The 20,182-nt window shown below is 47.5% G+C and overlaps 2 protein-coding genes across 11 annotated transcripts in view; one reads left to right on the forward strand and one right to left on the reverse strand.

Annotated features, from left to right (window-relative positions):
• Positions 1 to 12,170, forward strand: part of LLGL1 (LLGL scribble cell polarity complex component 1) — an 86,402-nt gene extending 74,232 nt beyond the window's left edge. For all 9 annotated transcript variants that reach the window (XM_083474179.1, XM_083474178.1, XM_083474180.1 and 6 more), the window contains 5 exons: positions 92 to 206; positions 1,423 to 1,517; positions 6,911 to 7,034; positions 7,846 to 7,925; positions 8,778 to 12,170. In XM_083474179.1, the coding sequence (XP_083330305.1) occupies positions 92 to 206; positions 1,423 to 1,517; positions 6,911 to 7,034; positions 7,846 to 7,924 (413 nt within the window). In that variant the 3' untranslated portion in view covers position 7,925; positions 8,778 to 12,170. The remainder of the gene's footprint in view (positions 1 to 91; positions 207 to 1,422; positions 1,518 to 6,910; positions 7,035 to 7,845; positions 7,926 to 8,777) is intronic.
• Positions 12,171 to 13,258: 1,088 nt separating this feature from the next.
• FLII (FLII actin remodeling protein) overlaps positions 13,259 to 20,182 on the reverse strand; it is a 62,191-nt gene continuing 55,267 nt past the window's right edge. For both annotated transcript variants that reach the window (XM_083474163.1, XM_083474164.1), the window contains exons 26-30: positions 18,867 to 18,995; positions 17,276 to 17,382; positions 15,949 to 16,054; positions 15,285 to 15,350; positions 13,259 to 14,165 (exon numbers count right to left, since the gene is read on the reverse strand). In XM_083474163.1, coding sequence (XP_083330289.1) covers positions 14,031 to 14,165; positions 15,285 to 15,350; positions 15,949 to 16,054; positions 17,276 to 17,382; positions 18,867 to 18,995 — 543 coding nt within the window. In that variant the 3' untranslated portion in view covers positions 13,259 to 14,030. The remainder of the gene's footprint in view (positions 14,166 to 15,284; positions 15,351 to 15,948; positions 16,055 to 17,275; positions 17,383 to 18,866; positions 18,996 to 20,182) is intronic.

Raw genomic sequence — 20,182 nt, forward strand, 5'->3', positions numbered from 1 at the left:
ATTAAGGGAAGTGGATTCTGCTGGTGGGGCCACGTGACTCTCATCGGGAATAGAGACTGATCAGTGTTGGCTCCCCCATCTCTTTTTTCAGGCTTCTATTTGATCTCTCCGTCGGAGTTTGAGCGATTCTCCCTGAGCACCAGGAATATCACGGAGCCACTGTGTGGGCTGGACACGAGCCGTGTGCACGACTCCACCTGCCTCGGGTAAGTGCAGCTATTTAAGCAGCAACAGTGGCTTTGAAGGGAATGATTGGGGTACCACCGTGACTTCAAGTGCAGGCAAAATATTTTACGGTAGAGGGGAAAACTTGTTTTATACATAGCTGGGCTGTCTGCAAACCTGAAGGGGAAGCTTTGTGTATACAGTCGGGATGCTGTTGCTTTGCTGAACTGCAGCGGGCCCAGAATTCTGCTTCCTGAGAATCTTGGATCCTTTTTAAAAAAGTGAGTCAAGTTTCTAGTCCTTAAAGCAGCAGAGGAAAATGCTTGGAAGTGTTGAGTTATAGAAATCAGTTAACACCGAAGGGGGAGAAATCACGCAAGTATGTTCAATTTTCATATCTTGTGCAGGCTACAGGATTTGGCGTGCCTCACTGCAGAAGATTTTAATTGTCTTTGCTGTCGTGATCAGATGTTTGTTGTTCCTTCGCATGCAGTAAACACAACCTTGGCTATAGACAGAGAGAGCAGCGTGCGTGTTAAAACGTTGACCCTTGGTTGCAAACCAGAGGCGTTGCAAAGTCTGCATGGTTGACAATTGCTCTGTCCCAGCTCCTGCCAACCTAGCAGTTTGAAAGCACGCCAGTGCAAGTAGATAAATAGGTACCCACTGTGGCGGGAAGGTAAATGGCATTTCCGTGTGTTCTGGCACTCGTCCCGTTGTCCCGTTGCACCAGAAGTGATTTAGTCATGCTGGCCACATTACCCGGAAAGCTGTCTGTGGACAAACACCGGCTCCCTCAGCCCGAAAGCGAGATGAGCGCTGCAACCCCATAGTCGCCTTTGACTGGACTTAACCGTCCAGGGGCCTTTACCTAATGCCTCGCACTTTCCTGAATGGAGGCCGAAGAGTATTAATTTTTGTTGGGGTGGAATGTACCGCATTGTACGGAGGGAAGGAATCACCTCTGTTGCTCCACCCACTTTGCTTTTGGCCCCACCCACTTTCCCCTCTATCCCCGCCCACCAGCGGAATGTGGCCCCCGAAATGTGGCTGAAGAAAGGATGTGGTCCCTGGGACGAAAACTCTTCCTCTCTCCCAGTTTGAAGCCTGCCTTCCCTCCCTTCATACCACAGTTACTTTTCGCTTGAGGGGTCCTCACCGTTGCTATTTTGATTTTAAACCGTGCTATTAACTAATTGTCTGAACAATGTCACGTCCAGCCTGGTAACAATAAAGGCTGCTCCCTTGTCATTTCAGGAACAACTTCACAGCAACGCCGAAACTGAACCAGGCCAACGGGACTCACGTCCTCCAAGGATCAGAGGCCAGCCATTCCCTTGCCAGCAGCGACCGTAAGGGAACGGCCCGATTTCCTAATCAATATCAGGGAATAGTGAACAAAATGGCTTCCTCTGATTTTGCCGCCTTTGCTGCAGTTCTGATGTAACCTTTCCCAATAGCTTGAGGGGAAAGTTAAACCGATTGGTTTCAAAACTGCTTTATCCTCGCCAGGCTGTTCCACTGAAAAACGTGAATTCCACTCTTTGAGAAAATTGCAAGTTTTTGTAAGAAGTTTCATTTCTCTAGGGTTATGCCTGCACCATACATGCAGAGCGCTATGGCAGTGCTTTAAACAGCCATGACGTCCCCTGAGGAAACGTGGGAAATGTAGCTTATTAAGGGTGCTGAGAGTTGTTTCCCTCACAGAACTACAATTGCCAGAGTTCCCTGGGAAAAAGGGATTTATGGTTAAATTGCACTGGGAATCGTAGCTCTGTGGGGGGAACAGGGGGGTCCCCTAAACAACTCTCAATACCCTGAAGAAACTACAGCTTCCAGAATTCTTTGGGGGAAGCCATAACTGTTTTAAAATGGTATAGTGCTTTATTTATTTGTGGTTTTTAAAATTATTTATCATTTTCATTTTACAATAAGAACAATGAATGATTGTCCAAATGCCAATTACACATTTAATTTCAACTTCCCTCCACTTTCCATGATTCACTTCACGATTTTCTTTTCCACTACATATTACAATGAATCCCTGTCTTTTTCATTTTCTAGTTCTCCATAAGTCACTACGGGTGAATTTACTCTGTTCTTGTTTACTTGGGAAATTACCATAAGCATATTAAAAAGTTATCTACGAAACCTTTCCAATCTTCTCTCTCTCTCTCTCTCTCTCTCTCTCTCTCTCTCTCTCTCATCTCAACCTCTTATTCTATTCTGTATATTTTACCACTTCCATCTGCCACTCTTCCTTTGTTGGCATTATACCCTCTTTCCACCTCTGGGCATATCAACTTCGAGCTGCTGTAGTTGCAAACATAAAGAGGGACCATTGAGCTTTAAATAGATGGTGTGAATGGCCCAAAGTGGGGCTGGCGAGTCCAGAGGCCTGATCAGGTCCACAAAGCCTGTTTTTTTCTTATTAGTAGCCAGTCAGAGCCCATCTTCCCCCTCACAGCGCTGAGGTGAGATGAGACTGAAACCCCTTGTGTTGACCCAGTGCTGCAATTGTGGGCCTGTATATACCTATGCCTATCTATGTATATGTGTGTATGTGGTGATTCAGACATCCGAGTGTGAGTTTGGTGGCCATTTTGTCCTCAAAGCACCACTGGCATGTGGCCCTCGGACAGTTGCCCATCCTTGAATGCGGCCCCTCTGGCTTGAAAAAGTTTGTCCACTCCCGCTCTGGAGATACTTTATTTGACGGAAGACTACTCTGTGCAATTAAAAACAAAATAAAAAGCGATGTATCGGGGCATTGTGGCTTGCCCTTTGTAGTAAATGGTCCATCAACAAAGTGCTCAATGGAAGACAACAGGTGGTTTGATTTTCTAAGACGATGCTGACTGCTAAGGTGCAGACCTGCTGCTGCTTCCTAGGAGATATGTCTGTGCTCTCTGAATGTCAGCTGCTGGGAGAGCGCTGTGGTGCTCAGGTCTTGTTTGGGATAACTGTGCCTCTGAAGGACCAGGTGCGCAGCCTGGGAGTCATTTTGGACTCACAGCTGTCCATGGAGGCGCAGGTCAGTTCTGTGTCCGGGGCAGCTGTCTACCAGCTCCACTTGGTACGCAGGCTGAGACCCTACCTGCCTGCGGACTGTCTCGCCAGAGTGGTGCATGCTCTGGACTACTGCAATGCGCTCTACGTGGGGCTACCTTTGAAGGTGACCCGGAAACTACAACTAATCCAGAATGCTGCAGCTAGACTGGTGACTGAGAGCAGCCGCCGAGACCATATAACAACCGGTCCTGAAAGACCTACATTGGCTCCCGGTATGTTTCTGAGCACAATTCAAAGTGTTGGTGCTGACCTTTAAAGCCCTAAACGGCCTAGGCCCAGTATACCTGAAGGAGCGTCTCCACTCACATTGTTCAGCCTGGACACTGAGGTCCAGCTCCAAGGGCCTTCTGGTGGTTCCCTTACTGTGAGAAGTAAAGCTACAGGGAACCAGACAGAGGGCCTTCTGGGTGGTGGCACCTGCCCTGTGGAACACCCTCTCACCAGATGTCAAGGAGATAAAACTATCTGACTTTTAGAAGGCATCTGAAGGCAGCCCTGTTTAGGGAAGTTTTTAATGTTTGATATTTTATCGTGTTTTTAATACAGTGTACCTCGGGTTAAATACTTAATTCGTTCCGGAGGTCTGTTCTTAACCTGAAACTGTTCTTAACCTGAAGCACCACTTTAGCTAATGGGGCCTCCCGCTGCTGCCGCACTGCCAGAGCACGATTTCTGTTCTCATCCTGAAGCAAAGTTCTTAACCCGAGGTACTGTTCCTGAGTTATTGGAGTCAATAATAATAATAATAATAATAATAATAATAATAATAATAAATTTATTATTTATACCCCGCCCATCTGGCTGGGCTTCCCCAGCCACTCTGGGCGGCTTCCAAAAGAATATTAAAATACTATAATAAATCAAACATTAAAAGCTTCGCGAAACAGGGCTGCCTTCAGATGTCTTCTAAAAGCCTGGTAGTTGTTGTTCTCTTTGACATCTGGTGGGAGGGTGTTCCACAGGGAAGGCGCCACTACCGAGAAGGCCCTCTGCCTGGTTCCCTGTAACTTCACTTCTTGCAGGGAGGGAACCACCAGAAGGCCATCAGCGTTGGAGCTCAGTGTCCAGGTAGAACGATGGGGGTGGAGACGCTCCTTCAGATATACTGGACTGAGGCCGTTTAGGGCTTTAAAGGTCAGCACCAACACTTTGAATTGTGCTCGGAAACGTACTGGGAGCCAATGTAGGTCTTTCAAGACCGGTGTTATGTGGTCTCTGCGGCCGCTCCCAGTCACCAGTCTAGCTGCTGCATTCTGGATTAGTTGTAGTTTCCAGGTCACCTTCAAAGGTAGCCCCACGTAGAGCGCATTGCAGTAATCCAAGCGAGAGATAACCAGAGCATGCACCACTCTGGCGAGGTAGTCCGCAAGCAGGTAGGGTCTCAGCCTGCATACCAGATGGAGCTGGTAAACAGCTGCCCTGGATACAGATTTGACCTGTGCCTCCATGGACAGCTGTGAGTCCAAAATGACTCCCAGGCTGCGCACCTGGTCCTTCAGGGGCACAGTTACCCCATTCAGGACCAGGGAATCCTCCACACCTGCCCGCCTCCTGTCCCCCAAAAACAGTACTTCTGTCTTGTCAGGATTCAACCTCAATCTGTTAGCCGCCATCCAACCTCCAACCGCCTCCAGGCACTCACACAGGACCTTCACTGGTTCTGATTTGAAAGAGAGGTAGAGCTGGGTATCATCCGCATACTGATGAACACCCAGCCCAAATCCCCTGATGATCTCTCCCAGCGGCTTCATGTAAATGTTGAAAAGCATGGGGGAGAGGACAGAACCCTGAGGCACCCCACAAGTGAGGGCCCAGGGGTCTGAACACTCATCCCCCACTACCACTTTCTGAACACGGCCCAGGAGGAAGGAGCGGAACCACTGTATAACAGTGCCCCCAGCTCCCAGCCCCTCAAAGCGGTCCAGAAGGATGTTATGGTTGATGGTATCAAACGCCGCTGAGAGATCCAGCAGAACTAGGAAACAGCTCTCACCTTTATCCCTAGCCCGCCGGAGATCATCAACCAGTGCAACCAAGGCAGTTTCAGTCCCATGATGAGGCCTGAATCCCGACTGGAAGGGATCCAAATGGTCCGCTTCTTCCAGGCGTGCCTGGAGTTGTTCAGCAACCACTCGCTCAATCACCTTGCCCAAGAATGGAAGATTTGAGACTGGGCGATAGTTGGCTATCGTGGCCGCATCTAAAGATGGTTTTTTAAGAAGCGGTTTAATAACCGCCTCTTTCAGCGAGTCTGGGAAGGCTCCCTCACGGAGGGAAGCATTCACCACCCCACGAAGCCCATCGCCCAGCCCTTCCCAGCTAGCTTTTATAAGCCAGGATGTGCAAGGATCAAGGAGACAAGTGGTTGGTTTCACTCGTCCAAGCAGCCTGTCCGCATCCTTGGGGGGTAACAGATTGGAATTGGTCCCACACAACTTGACTAGACAGGACTCTAGCACTCTCCCGCCCCGGCCCTGCTCCCACGGTGGAGTCTACCTCTTCTCGAATCTGAGCGACTTTATCTGCAAAAAACTTTGCAAAGTCATTGCAGGAGATCATGTTGCCCCTACTGGGCCCTGATGGAGCAGGTGGTTCCGCTAAATTGCGAACCACCTGAAAGAGTCTCCTGCTGCTGTTTTCTGCAGATGCAATAGAGGCGGTGAAGAAAGTCTTCTTCGCCGTCGCTATCGCCACTTGGTAGGCTCGACATTGAGCTCTAACCCGGTCAGATTCAGAATGGGTTATCCGCCACCGGCGCTCTAGCCGTCTCAACGATTGTTTCATTGCCCTCAGATCCATGGAAAACCACGGGGCTGTCCGGGCTCCATGCAATCGGAGAGGGCGCTTTGGAGCCAAACAGTCAATAGCCCTGGTTAACTCCACATTCCAGCGGGCCACCAGGGAATCAGCTGAAAGGCCATCAACATGGGATAAAACATCCCCTACCACTCTCTGGAAACCATTTGGATCCATTAAGTGGCGGGGGCGGACCATCTGAATCGGTCCCGCCTCCCTGCAGAGGGGAAGGGTCGCGGAGAAGTCCAGTTGCACCAGGAAGTGATCTGACCATGGCACTTCTTTGGTTTCGCTTTTACTTAGTGTCAGATCACCAACATCCATAGAGGTGAACACCAGGTCTAAGGCATGCCCGTGGCTATGAGTTGGGCCAGACTTATTCAGGGACAGCCCCATGGAGGCCATGCTTTCCACGAAGTCCCGAGTGGCCCCTTGTAAGGTCGTGTCGGCATGGATGTTAAAATCCCCTAGGACAACCAAGCTAGGTGTCTCCAGGAGGACATCCGCCACGACCTGAAGCAGCTCGGGCAGGGAATCCTTGGTGCAGCGGGGAGGTCGGTACACCAATAGGAATCCTGTACTGCCCCTATTGCCCAACTTCCAGAACATGCACTCAGAGAACTGGGTCTTTCCAATAGGACACCTGGTGCAAACTGAAGCGTATGTAACCTGAAGCGTATGCAACCCGAGGTACCACTGTATTCTGTTGGGAGCTGCCCAGAGTGGCTGGGGAAACCCAACCAGATGGGTTGTTGTTGTTTGTGAGTTTCTGCTAATGGCCGTATGGTGAGGACAGAAGGCTGGAGGAGATGGACGGGCCTTTATTCTGATCTGTCAGCGCTCCTCTAAGGTTCTTCCCCCTTTCTCCAACCCTCAGGGTCTCCGGATGAACACCAGGCTTCTTTCTCTCCAACGCCAGTGGATTCACCCAATAACAGCATCGACACCCCACTGGATACCACCGGAGACATCACCGCTGAGGAAGTGAAGGATTACTTGGCGTAAGTCTCTACCCTTATCTTAGACCTATCTCTATCTAGCCATTCCATCAGACTGCCTCTGTGGGAGGGAGAGAATCAATCACAGAATTGTAGAGTTGGAAGGGGCACCAAGGGTCATCTAGTCCAACCTCCTACCGTGCAGGAAACTTTTGCCCAACATGGGGCTTGAACCCACAGCCCTCAGATTAAGAGTCTCATGCTCTACTGACTGAGCTATCCCAGGCTCGCTCCCATCAGCTTATCCAAAAGCCCAGCCCCTGAACTGTGCCAGCTTGTCAATAGAGGAACAACTGTTTAGAAATTGGTGCCTGGGTTTTGGTTTTTCCTCTTCCGTCCCTGTCCCTTTCCCCTTGTATGTAATGGGTTTTTTCAGATTGTAAGCCACCTTGTTTTGATTGTATGTAAGCTGCCCTGGGGGCCTTTTTGGCTGAAGAGTGGGGTACAAATCTTCTAAATAATATATATCTATTGATCTATCTATATCTAAACTACATGGCATGATGATGGGAAGACCTGATAACTTCTCCTTAAAATCTGTGAAATGGACGAGGAGTAAACCTAAACAAACCATTCCAGTGATTGTTATTTAGTTTAAAATGCCTTTTTTCTATTTAAAAAAATGTTACGGTGATAATGCTTGGTTCCCCTGATTTGGATACTGAGAGGAAAATCTCCTTGTTCAGTGGCAGCACGTCCCCAAATGCTAGGGACAAAAGGATAACCATCTCTGCCATGCCTTGGGTTCTGTGAGGCAAAAGCGCAGACTGAAAACATTTAAAATAAATAATGTTAAAATCCTGATCTCTCGCAGGCCATCGGAGGAAGCAGAGAGAAATCTGAGGAACATAAATGAGGACGAGGCTCGTTCCCCAGGGATCTTGATCAAATGAGGTACGTCCTGTGAAGAGAGAAGAGTCAGGTTTCTAGTCTTGCCTACATAATTTTTAAGCCTATTTTTTGTTTTCAGAGGATAAGGTTGAGGGGTCTGAGCAGAATGGGGGTTCTGGTTTAGACTTCAGGGCTTAGCATAGGTCAGCGGCAAGAAAGAAACCACATTAGACCTGCAAGTCCCCTGGATTTGACTCGGGAGTCCATTTTGGGTGAAACCCCTTCGCCTTTCCCACACCTGACACCAGCGCTGGCAGCAAAGGCAGGTTCTTCCTTTGCAGCTGCAACGGGAATCTTTGCTGCCCTTAATGGGAAACGCCTGACATCACATGACATGTCCCTGAAGTCATATGGCAGTCAGGTGACTCACTGCCATATGACTTAATGGTGTGCCTGCCTGCATGTAACCCTCTTTCGGTTAACAGCAGCAGAGCAAATTTTGCAACGCCAATTTGACTTAAACTTAATGCCGGTTTGGATAGGGTTGCCATATTTCAAACAGTGAAAAGAAAAACGTTTTTTGGCAACATTGTTGAGATTTTTTTAGTTTTGCCCAAAATGGTCGAGCTTCTTTTCCGCCAAAAAATGCCCTTTTCTGCCGCACATCCGGATTTTCCCAGACAAAAATCTGGGAAATTCCAGATGTATGGCAACTCTAGGTTTGGATAACGTTTTGATCCTACTGATTCAGTTTCTTATTCATTTTATTGCCATTGCAATGTTTTGGGTTTTTACTAGGCAACTTGAAAACTAGGCAGAGAGTGTAGGCTTTTCAAAATAAGGAAACTGAAGTTTTGTAAGTGGATGTGTCTAGTTGCAGAATATCCAGCTCATAATTCTGTGTTCCTTCTGCAGATACTACACAAGGTCCCATTGGCCTGTTTTGGCGCTCGACACCCCCCAGGGACAAAAGACTTTTGACTGTGTGGTAACAGACCGTTGGTCTTTCCTATTCCTCTCCTTCCAGAGACCCTGTTCTGCATTTTCTTCCTTTTTCTTAATTACAAAGAGTCATAACGTTTTTCTACCGCACGGCCTGGAAGTGGACTCATGAGGAAGACTTCTTCGTGTTGGGGGTCTCCCCTATCACCTCTTCCTTGGTACCTCTCCCAAGTTTGCAATCACCAACTTCTTCTTTTTGGGGAAAAAATGAAGAAAAGGAAAATGTGCCAACCTCTTCGACAGGACCAAGTTGTCTCTTCCGTTGCACAAAAAAACACACACTAAAACTCTTAAAACCTTTTTCTAAAAAAGCAAAAACGAGACACAAAGTGGCCGCATGGGAGGGGCCTGCCTGTGGCGTCAGGATCCCACTGAGACTGAACCAGCCTCTCTTTGGCCGAGGTATCAGCATCAAACTTTGCACGAAAAAGGAGCCTTTTTAGATATATACAGACACACTTGATTTTGTTTCTGCTTCCTGGTACACCTCTCTGAAACCTCTTGGGATCGAGTGGCTGAATTGCTCTGTTTACATACTTCCAGATTCTCCTTTCCCCCTTTTTTCTGAGAGCTTTCCCACCCCATCCCACCCTACTTCTGGCAACTTCTTGCATCAGCCGGCTGGGGAAAACAGGCCTTGATCTTATGGCAAAATGCCTCCCACTTCTGTGGTGCTAGCGGGGAACTCTTTGAGAAGAGCCCAACCTGAAGAAATTCTTTTGTAATACTGGCGGAAAGTTGTTATTTTGTTCTTGGCTTGCAGAGAACATTTTGTCTAGCTGGGCAGAAGGGCTTTCTTTCAGCGGCGCAGCTGTACAAATTGGGTGCGCAAGAGGCAGGTTTTTGGGAAACGGATCTACGAGGAAACCCACCTGCAGCTGCACATCTTCCCTCCATGTGGTTGATGTTCTAACCAGCCGCTCAAGAGAGCTCTTGTTACCTCTGCATGGCTGCAAGCTTCGCACCGAATAAGAAAACGTCCGAGTGAATTTCCTGCGTCTCCTGTTTGACGGCGTCCCCCGATCCTCCTTTTCTAGGAACTGTGCATTTTTTTAGGATGGGGGGAAGGAGGAGGAGAGGTACATGAAGGGACACTGGAAATATGGAACTCATAAAGTATAAGTGTTTGCATCTCGCACTGCAGTGCTCTTTAGGAGCTCCGCCATTTGCTTTCTCAGCCTTATCTGAAAGGATGGCCTTCAAGGTGTTGTGAAACAACATCTCCCATCACCCCTGACCCTTGGCCTTGCTGGCTGCTGGGAGCTAAGAGTCGAGCAATATTTGGAGGGTCCCAGGTTCACACACACCCCCGACCCAAGGAGCATTGGGTCCAGTTATTACCACAAGGCGGCAACTTCCAATTTGGCTTGCAAATTTTGACACCTTCTGTTTGATGCCAGCCCTGTGACCCGTGTATAGAGCAACGAGGTGGCAAAAAACTCAATAACATGCCTTTTGTTTTTTGCCGAGTGATCTTCAGGTGGGTTTAGGAAGCAGGCTAGTATGCCATGGGACTTTGGCGGCAGGTTCAAAAGTGTACTGCTATGCACACGTGGCCCTGTTGTGACACCTTTATTACATTTTATTTCTGCTGGTTGGTTGGCGAGAGTTATGATCGTGCAGTGGTGTTTGAAGCCAGTTTTAACACAAGCAGCTAGATCTGATTTTTCTTTTTTTTTGCTTAGTGTTATTATTTACTCCTTGTCTCCTCCTTTTGCCACCTCTTAAAATCTCCCCCCTTAACAGAGAGAGGGGAATCTGTGCCTTCCAGATGTCCAGCCAGCATGGTCAGGGATGATGGGAGTTGTGGTCCATCGACATCTGGAGAGCCCAAGCATCTTTGGTGCATCTGTCGGGCAGAGAGGCTGCGACACCTTGCTTCCCCCTCTTGTCACATTTTCCCTCTTGTCACATTTTCGAGGCCGTTTATTTATGAATCCTGAACTCGAAAGGGCTCCAAGTCACCAGCTCCAGGCCACCCTCTGAAAACAGCTGCCAAATCCTGTTTTACCATTAAAAGGCAGCCTTTCTTTTCCAGCCCAAGCAGTGGGATGTTGGAAATCTGTAGGACCTTATTTGTGTCGAAAGGTGGGACTCTCTTCCCAGTCCCTGGCCTGGATTTTTATAATCTGCTTTGAGGAGTTTTGGAGAATGGATTTGGAGATGGTGTGCAATGACTGCGGCAAGTCGTGCTCTCCGTGTTTGGGTGAGCCACCTAAATCACCCAGCTGCATCTTGCAAGGGGCTGCGCCTGGACTTACCCATCTTCCTTTGCCTGTGGAAAGCCATGTGCTTCTCGCAGGTGGGCGGAGTGTGTCAGGCAGCCTTTAATACAGGGGTGGGGAACCAGCATCCCTCGAGATGATGTTGCACTCCAATTCCTCGCTCGAGAATGATGGGCGTTGCAGCCCAGCAAACACTTGGAAGGCCCAGAGTTTCCTCCTCTACCTCTGCTTTAATAAGCAGTCCTCTCTTACCTGTGTTACCTCCTGCTGGCAGAAGCTCTGGGCCTTTGTGGCCTGTCTTGTGGCCAAGGTAACCTTGGCAGCGACAAAGCGCTGAGTTCAGGTCTTGGCTTCTTTTGTTTCTTTCTTCTTTCGCTGAGGTCTTACAGTACGAGTTGCTTCCTCGTTTTTTGTTCCCACCGCTGACATTTTAGTGCCAAGAAAAGTTTGGCCAAGTGGGAGAGAAGGGGAGCCAGCCGCTATATATATTTGTAAAATTGGGTCTCGGACAGGTACAGGCGCTGGCTCAGGCCTGGAACATGGAGCAGCTTTCTCCAACTGGGGCTGTTAGGAGTTGTAGTCCAGAACATCTGGAAGGCAGCAAGTTGGCGAAAGCTGGTATTAAGTCTTAAAATAGTGTGGGCTCTGCCTTAGATTGTGGCTGTCTGCTCCATGTGTGATCATTTCTTCACTCTTAATGCCCAGACATTGCCTCCTGATAATGACGTTACATGAAACTCTTTGTCAGACATTTTTTTTTTTGGTACGGTTTGATTCCTCGCCCCCTCCCCCCCAAACCCAGGCGTGCATGTGAGAGTGTGTGATTTTGCACGGGTGCGCATGTTTGTGAGCGGATGACAGAGCGGAGTTCTATAGTGGAGACGTGCCATTGTGTGTCTTAATATTTTTTTATTTTGGCAGACTTAATTGTGGAAGGGAGTTGGGGGGGTTAGTTTCCTTGGTAGAATGTACCCTCTCTGTTGGGACCTTTGTTTTGCTCAGATGATGGATTTAGCATTGTTTAGTTATTAATACAGGTTTTTAATAATGGAAAAAAATAAAGCATTTAATAATATCTTAAGCTTATGTGTGGCTTGTTGTTCCAGGTTCCCTGTGAATTGTGGGTTCACGACGACTCTGTGCTCGTGATGGTATTGGAGGAAGCTAAATGTGATCAATACTGTTTTGTGTCTGCAAAGCATACACAATATACAACTTGGTTTCCAGTCTGTTCATAACCTGCAGGTCCCTGCAGAAAATCCTGCAGCTGCTTATGCCAAAAACATTCTGTTTTATTTTTTAAGTCTCATGTTTTGTTGTGCTAGGGTGCCCTTCCAGATTGGAGTGATGCAATAGCAATGGGGAAAACATCGCAGAACAGCTAAGCGAGTGGAATGTGCGGACAGCCATGTTCAAACGCACCTTGAATCATGATGTCAGGCCACTGATAGGTGGGATCCAGTTCCCCAGCCCCATTTCAGAGGGTAGTTGCTGCCATCCGAGGTCACAAACGTAGCCAGAGCGTACCTCTGGGTTTCTCTTTGCCTGATGGCCTCCTGATAAGTTTTGAACTCCCATCGCTCCCAGGTAAGCCTGGGCGATATCAGCTTTCCAACATTGTGATGTATCAGCAGCCAAACTTCGTGATTATACAGACACGTTGCGATGTTGAAAAGCGGAAGGAGGAACAAACAGTGTAAGCCCCACGAAGGACCGGGGTGAAACTGCAGCTGCCAGTCCCCGGTACAGGGAGGAAGGCAGTGGGAAGTTCCTGCCTTCTGAAGGGGGCAGACAAGGGTGGCTTTGAGATGGTGGCAGTCGTCCCATGTCCTGCTTAGGTTAGAGGCTGTTTGCAGCACCCACTGAAGAGCCAAGCAGATTAAGGACCCACCTTTTAATAGATGGAGATTAGCATGGACATGACCTAGAACAGGCCAAATCCTTTTTGGGGTGGGGGGGAAGCTTTTGCAGCTGAAAAGGTTCTCCCTTTCTGACACAGAAAATTCAGTGTAAAGGGGGCAACACTTAACAATGTTACTCTGCTGGAAATAAGCAATATTATGAAAGACCAGGCCAGTCACCAAAACATGAATGTAAAATATCCACAATTTCCTCCTCCCGTACAGGAATTCTGCAAGATACTAACCTATAAAAGGACAACTGCAGCAATTGCATGGTAGGTTTTTATAGATAAAAGGTATGCCTGCCTTTTCCTCAAAATGCACAAGTCACCATACATTTCAAAGGAGACATTTTTTTGCATCCATGAGGTCTAGCAGCAGATAACAACTTTTAAAAGCAATAAACTCGATTTTATTTTATCTGATTTTTAAAAGGGACTTCTCCGTCACGGTTTTTCCTGAAGTCTTTTAAGTGCACTGCAAACTCTTTTGCCCAAGTTGAAGACGCCAGTCGTCTCGCTCCTCTGCCCAGCCTCGCACAACTTGCTTCAAAAAAAGACAGGCCATCCATTTGCAGGAGAGAGGTTGCTGTTACAGACTTCAAACTGGGTCCAGGCTGCAGTGCTCTCAAAGAGCAGAATAAGAAGTTGCAGCTCACGTGCGTTCTGTTAAATATACTATATAAAAAAGATCTCTGTGCAAGTGGGAAAAACAACATAGTGATGCTGTAGCTGTGGGAAGAGTCCCAGCGGCAATGTTTTCACAAGAGTGGGTCTAGGCAGCATCTATTTCACTGCCCCAAGGTGGTGAGGGGAGAGAAAAATTTAGGTGAAAAGTGGTTTGTAAAGGGAATTAATAGGCTGGTGCTGTTTCTTTAAAATGGGAGGGGCAAATTCTAGCTCCTCCTCTAGTAACATTTTGTCCAATCAGGTGGTCTTAGAAAAAAAACCAGGATACAGCTGTACCGCCCCTACTTAAGCACTGAGGTCCAGCAGGTGCCATAGAGTCCCATGGAGAGGCTACTGCCATCAGCGAGCGGCTTAGGCCGGAGGCTTCCGGAAAACGCTCCAGGCATGGAAGCAGCGGGTGAAGGCAGGCGGTTCGTTGCCTTTCCGAACCAGACGCAGTTTCCGCGGGTGAGCTGTGTCCTTTGAGCGCATGTGCTGGATGTATACCTGCGGAGAAAACGGGGGAAAGTTCAGAGGCAGGAGACTACAAAATGCTGGTTCCCTACACCATACATATAAAAGGGCTGGATTAGGCCGCCAAGGGCTTGCCAGCCCCAATACTACCTCTGCCGAGCCTGTCCAGCTAGCTTCAAGTTTAAAGTTTAAATTTAATTATTTTCATTGCTTTTCATTTTAAGCATTGCTGCTCAGCCAAAAAGGCTCCCAGGAGCAGCTTAATGTAGTCTAAACAAGACAGTTCCTAAAAGCCAATCTTTTTATTAAAAAAACCCAAAACATTAAAAACACATCACACAAGGGCAAGGGAGGGAAGAGGAAAAAATGGTTGCATTTCCACTTCAACCTTCTTCCCTAAGGGAGTCCAAAAATAATACAAATCAAAAGTAAATTAAAACACATTAATGACCTAAAAACACTTGTGATATAGGGTAAATGCTGTCGTGTTCAGGCCCTGCTTTGCCATTGGCCTGATCCAGCTCTTAGAGTGCCCTTGCCTGTCTCTTAGGTTTGGCATTCTCCTATCAGCCGGGTACAGGCGAGGCACAGGCCTCACCCTGGTTTCATGGGATGGGGAGGAGGTTGGGCAAGGAGAGAGAAAGGGGATTGGGTGGTTGAAAAAGGAGGAAGGGGCAGAATGAAAGGGGCTGCCCTGCTCTCTTCTAACTCTGGCACCAACCCACTGCCAGCATGTGGCCCCTGCTGGCCGATTCCAAACAGAAATGCGGCCCTCGACTGAAAAATGGTCCCCTGCAAATAGCCAAAAAGGGGAGGATGCTGCGGTCCCTGCCCCAAACCACGACACAACCCCCATGAGTCATTGGACCACACTCCAGAAGCAGAGCGATCTCAACGATGAGCCAGTTTCAGGATTCGTGGGAAACAGCAATTATCCCTGCCTGCATAGGTCCATTGGTTAGAGCCCGGTGTTTATAAAAGGTTGCAGGTTCGATCCCCGTGTGGGGCGGCTGCCTATCCCTGCATTGCAGGAGACCCCTGTCAACTATACAGTGCTATGAATGAAACACAATTTGCTTTGAATCAAGTTTTTTGGGGGTGGGGTCCCTAGGATTGTTGGACAATTGTGATACCCAGAGGTATCTTCCTTACCTGGCAGGCTTTGAGACTCAACTTTATCTCCACCTGGCTGGTCTGTGTTCCTACCCACATGTATACCTGCCGGGGTGAGAGGAGAAGAGAAAAAAGTCGGAATAGGTTGAAAACACAAGTTTAATAGAAATTAAAATTAAAGCACGTATCCCAAAATAATCACTTGGCAGGGGGAAGAGTCTCCTCTCATGTCCCGATTCACAGATTTTGCTCCCATTTTCTATCTGCCTCCCCCCTCCCTCTTTCTGAGAGGCTGGGAGCCCCCAAACTCCCCATCATTAGGGTGTACTGAATTTTTCAACTTTCAAATCTCCCAAAATGAGGGGTGCTAAAAAGTTATAACACAACTCGGGAAATCAAGAGATAATCTTGGTTAAATTAACAAAATTTAGTTTTGCTTGGTAAGTAAAAGGTATGCACAGATATCATGAAAAATGACTGCCAGGTAATTACAGTTATATGTTATTATTAATTACGTGATGTTTTCAGAAGGCAAAAATTAAAATTATTTGGTTTCCCGAAAGCTGTTTATGTGCTAGTTCATCAAACGTAGACTTAACCAAGCTAATTGTTTTCCAGTTGCAAAAATAGCAGATTTGAATTCCTCACACCCAAAAACATATTTTTAAGACCCCTCGCTAAATACAAATGCCCAAAACTTTACCTCACGCCCATTGTCTAGCAGCATGATGTCGTCGTCTGCCAAATCGTCTTGGCAGAAATCTGAGCATTTTTCAGACACGGCAAAATAGCCCTTTTCATTGGAGCACCTGAGAGACAAGGCCAGAAGTGAATTTCAGTAAAATGGGGAAGGGCTGTGGGCTCAGTGGCAAAGCACCTGTTTTCATGCAGACGGTCTTGGGTTCAATCCCTGGCAAAAAGGAATCTCCAAACTATCACCACCCTTAAACTACAGTTCCCAGAGTTCTTCGCTGGAAGCCGCAATAGTTAAAGTGGTATCATTGTGCAGTCAAGGAATTCTGGGAGCCCCCAAAGAATTCTGGGAGCTGCAGTTTTTTCACGGGTGCTGAGAGTTGTTAGAAAACCCCTGTTCCCCCTCAAATAACACTGAGTCCCACAGTTGTTTGGGAAGAGAGAGGGATTGTTGAACCCCTCTCTGGGATTTGTAGCCCTGTGAACAGGATAGGGCAGGAGTCAGCAAACTTTTTCAGCAAGGGGCCGGGTCCACTGTCCCTCAGATCTTGTGGGGGGCTGGACTTTATTTTGAAAAAAATAATGAACCAATTCCTATGCCCCACAAATAACCCAGAGATGCATTTAAAATAAAAGGACACATTCTACTCATGTAAAATCACGCTGATTCCCGGACCGTCCACAGCCGGATTGAGAAGGTGATTCGGCTGGATCCGGCCCCCGGGCCTTGGTTTGCCTACCCATGGGATAGGGCATAGCAAACTACACCTCTTAGAATTTTCTGGGGGAAGCCATGGCTGCAGTATGCTAGTGCTTTAAATGTTTGGTGAGACCGTGGCCTTCGATGGAACTGAGCGACCTCTCTGGAAACAGGACTAGCTATTACGCTTCTTATGAATGGCTTGAGGTTTTTTTTTTAATAAAAAAAATAATATCAGGTTTATAATGCAAGTTGCTGGACTTTGTGACTTCATGGAATTGTGTGAAATTGCATGTCGGAGGGGCGTGAGATTTTGGAAGCTGAAGAAAGGGCACAATAACATGACCTGCAGTCATTTGAGTGGGGCTTCAGTGCCAAGGGGTTGGGAAACCTGCAGCACGGCAGGTGCCCTTGTCTCCAACCCCTCCTGCCCCCCCCCCCCACGGTGACCGTGTAAGATGGGACTGATGGGCATTGGAGTCCATCAAACTCTGGAGAGCCACAGTTCCCCCATCCCGTTCTACGATGCCCCGCTCCATGGTTTTCAAAGCTTACGCTAATGCACCTGAAGGAGGTAAAATATTTTTGATGAGAAGGAAGAGAGCGAGGGGAGAGGACCAAGAGGAACAGCGCCCACCTGAACAGGCGAGAATACTTCATGTAGTCTGCATCTCCGTCATAAGGCTTCTGCGCACCAATTCCAACCCAGAAGAAGTTCTCCGGCTCCTCTCCCTCATTTATCACCTGGAACAAAAGGTGGAGTGGCCATTGTGAGGCAGGTAAGGCAAGGCTTTTGGGTCAAGCCAGTAGCCCACCTAGTCCGGCGTCCTGTTCTCACAGAAGCCAACCCAGATGCCCCCGGGAAACCACCAAAAGCAGGACTGGAGTGCAAGAGCCCTTTCTCTCCCTTCCATTTTTGCCTCCAACTGTGGAGGCAGAGCAGAGACGTCCCGGCTAGCGGCCTTCGATGGTTCTCTCCTTCAGATGTGATTCACTTCAGGCTCACGCCAGCAGAAACCCCTGCAGGCTGCGTGAACACCCAGAGCAAACCATAAGTTCCCCAGAGGTCATCCAGCCCAACCCCCCAATGTACCTTCCCCAATCTGCCTGATGCCAGCGATATCTTTGTAACCAGGGCAGGCTGTCAGCAGTGCCAGATTTAGGTATAAGCTAAACAAGCCACACTCTCCCCCCCCCAATTACAAGTCTGTGTAAATTGTTTTTAAAGGAACTTTTGTTATTGCCAAATGCCAATGTGTTTGCATTATTAAGTTTGTTATGAATTAAAAAATCGTTTTAAGTTAGAGCTTCATAATTATTTCACTATTAATATACTTCTTAATTGCATCTCACTATTAATATACTGTATTTTTTGCTCCATAAGATGCACTTTTTTCCTCCTAAAAAGTAAGGGGGAATGTGTGTGCGTCTTATGGAGCGAATGCGGGCGGGAGGCTCTGCTCAGAGCTCCCTTTAAAGAGCTGCGCCTAGCGTGTGTGCGGCTCTTGGGGGCTTTTCTGCGAGGTGGGAGAAGGGACTGACGGGCTGCCCTCTGTCCCTTCCCCCACCTCCCGGAAAAGCCAGCAAGAGCCGCTGCCAGGCTCTGCTCAGCGCTCCCTTGCAAGGGCTCCCTTTCGTCCCTCATCCCGCTTTGCTGGGAAGCCAGCAGAACAAGAGGCGCTGCGCAGGGTTTAAAGCAAGAAAAGTGAGAGCTGCTTACATGCTCTGCGCAGAATATTTTTTTTCTTGCTTTCCCCCTCTAAAATCTAGGTGCGTCTTATGGTCAGGTGCGTCTTCTGGAGCGAAAAATACGGTACTACTTCTTAACTGTATTTCAGTTCAACAATTAATTTGATAAAATACATGTTTTGTTATGTGCAAATGGCTTTAGATACCTATTAGGTCCATAAATTTAGTTTTTGTTGTTTAGTCATGTCCGACTCTTCGTGACCCCATGGACGAGAGCACGCCAGGCAGTCCTGTCTCCCGCAGTTTGGTCAAACTCATAAATTACCATATAGCACATATTCAACACAAAAAACAGCGACCATTTGTTGTTGACAAAGGACAGCTGGACATATAAAGGGCCCCATTACCTTCAGTAGCTTAGGGCCTCATCAAACCTAAATACGGTCCTGGCTGCGAGGAAAAAGGATGGGAAATGGTCCGCTTCACCATCTCACGCGCAGCACCCCCCCCCCAGCCATGGTTTTCCTGCTCTGACTCACCTGCTTGCTGTAGGAGTCATCAAACATGCAGTTCATCATGTCCTCAGCCAGCTTGGCTTCGTCGGGGTCGGCAGCCCGGCCCACCCAGGTGTACACAATGCCTTGGTTGTCTGTGCTTTCAAAGGGAACCTGGAGGAAAAGGGGGGAAATGTTCAAAGGGAACCCTATAACCTCCTGGAGAGTTTGCGTACATAGCGAGTTTAGTGTGTCCGGCCAAAGAGTGGACTTTGGCTGCTGCCATCGCACACAAAGAGATGCTTGCAGAGCAAGAAGACGATAGTTTATTATTGGAAGCACAAAACTAGGATGGGAAAAGGTGTCTAGTTCCAACCAAACTAACTTATCTGGAGAAAACAAAGACAGCCAGGCTAGTTCCTCTGTTCTCTTGGGGGATCATTAAAGGTGGCCTCTCGTCTTGAGGTCCGAAGTGTCAGGAAGTGGTAAAGGAGGATACAGGTATGGGTCTAAATACCTGTAAGATGTATTGGCCTAAACCAGTGGTTCTTAAACTTTTTTCTCCGGGCCACACTTTCAGAACAACAATTTGCTTGCACCACGTGGAATTTTTAATTAATAAGAAATACACTGGAAAACAACTAGGACTGTCCTAAGTATCACTTGATGCTCATTTTGAAAAGATATCTATCCATATTCTGCAAATAAAAAATATATTTTGATACCACACTACACTGAAATATTGAAATGTTGGATTGTCCTTGAATCTTCCTGCCACGCCATTTGAGATATGGAGGTCAGCAAAGAGGTCAAAATACAGGGAATTTAGAGATCTCTGACTCCGTTTTAACCATTCACAATAAGCTGCCCCCAAACTTCCAACACAACCCCCCCCCCCATCAGCGTTAGGGGACAAAAGTATAGAAGGATGTCATGGCAGGGACCTTAATTTCCTGTTCATTTTTTGAGGGTTGAATTGGATCTACTCATTTATACATATTGCAGTTGAGCCTTTCAGGTTGTTTTTACTCTTGTTTTCAAGTGTTTGTTTCTGTAAGTTGCCTTGAGTCAGTTTTGTGGGAAAAGGGACCAAGCAATTTTATTATCATTATTGCTGTTAACAAGAATGTTAATAGAGAAACAAAATACCACAGCTGTCGGAAGGTCTGACCTGGAACTACGGTTGTGGCCAGTGACAGATCAGTATTAGTTTTTCCTGTTCTGAAAAGGGTGCTCTTGAACAGAAAGTTCTCTAAAGAAGAACTGTTAAATACTATCCAAAACGATTTCTTAAATCCAGGTTGTAGACTTCTGAATGACATATTCCTTAATCCAGGAGTGTGTGCAAGTGTGTGCATCAC

The sequence above is a fragment of the Podarcis liolepis genome, assembly GCF_965112155.1.
Source record: "Podarcis liolepis genome assembly, chromosome: 14".
NCBI classification, from domain to species: Eukaryota; Metazoa; Chordata; class Lepidosauria; order Squamata; family Lacertidae; genus Podarcis; species Podarcis liolepis.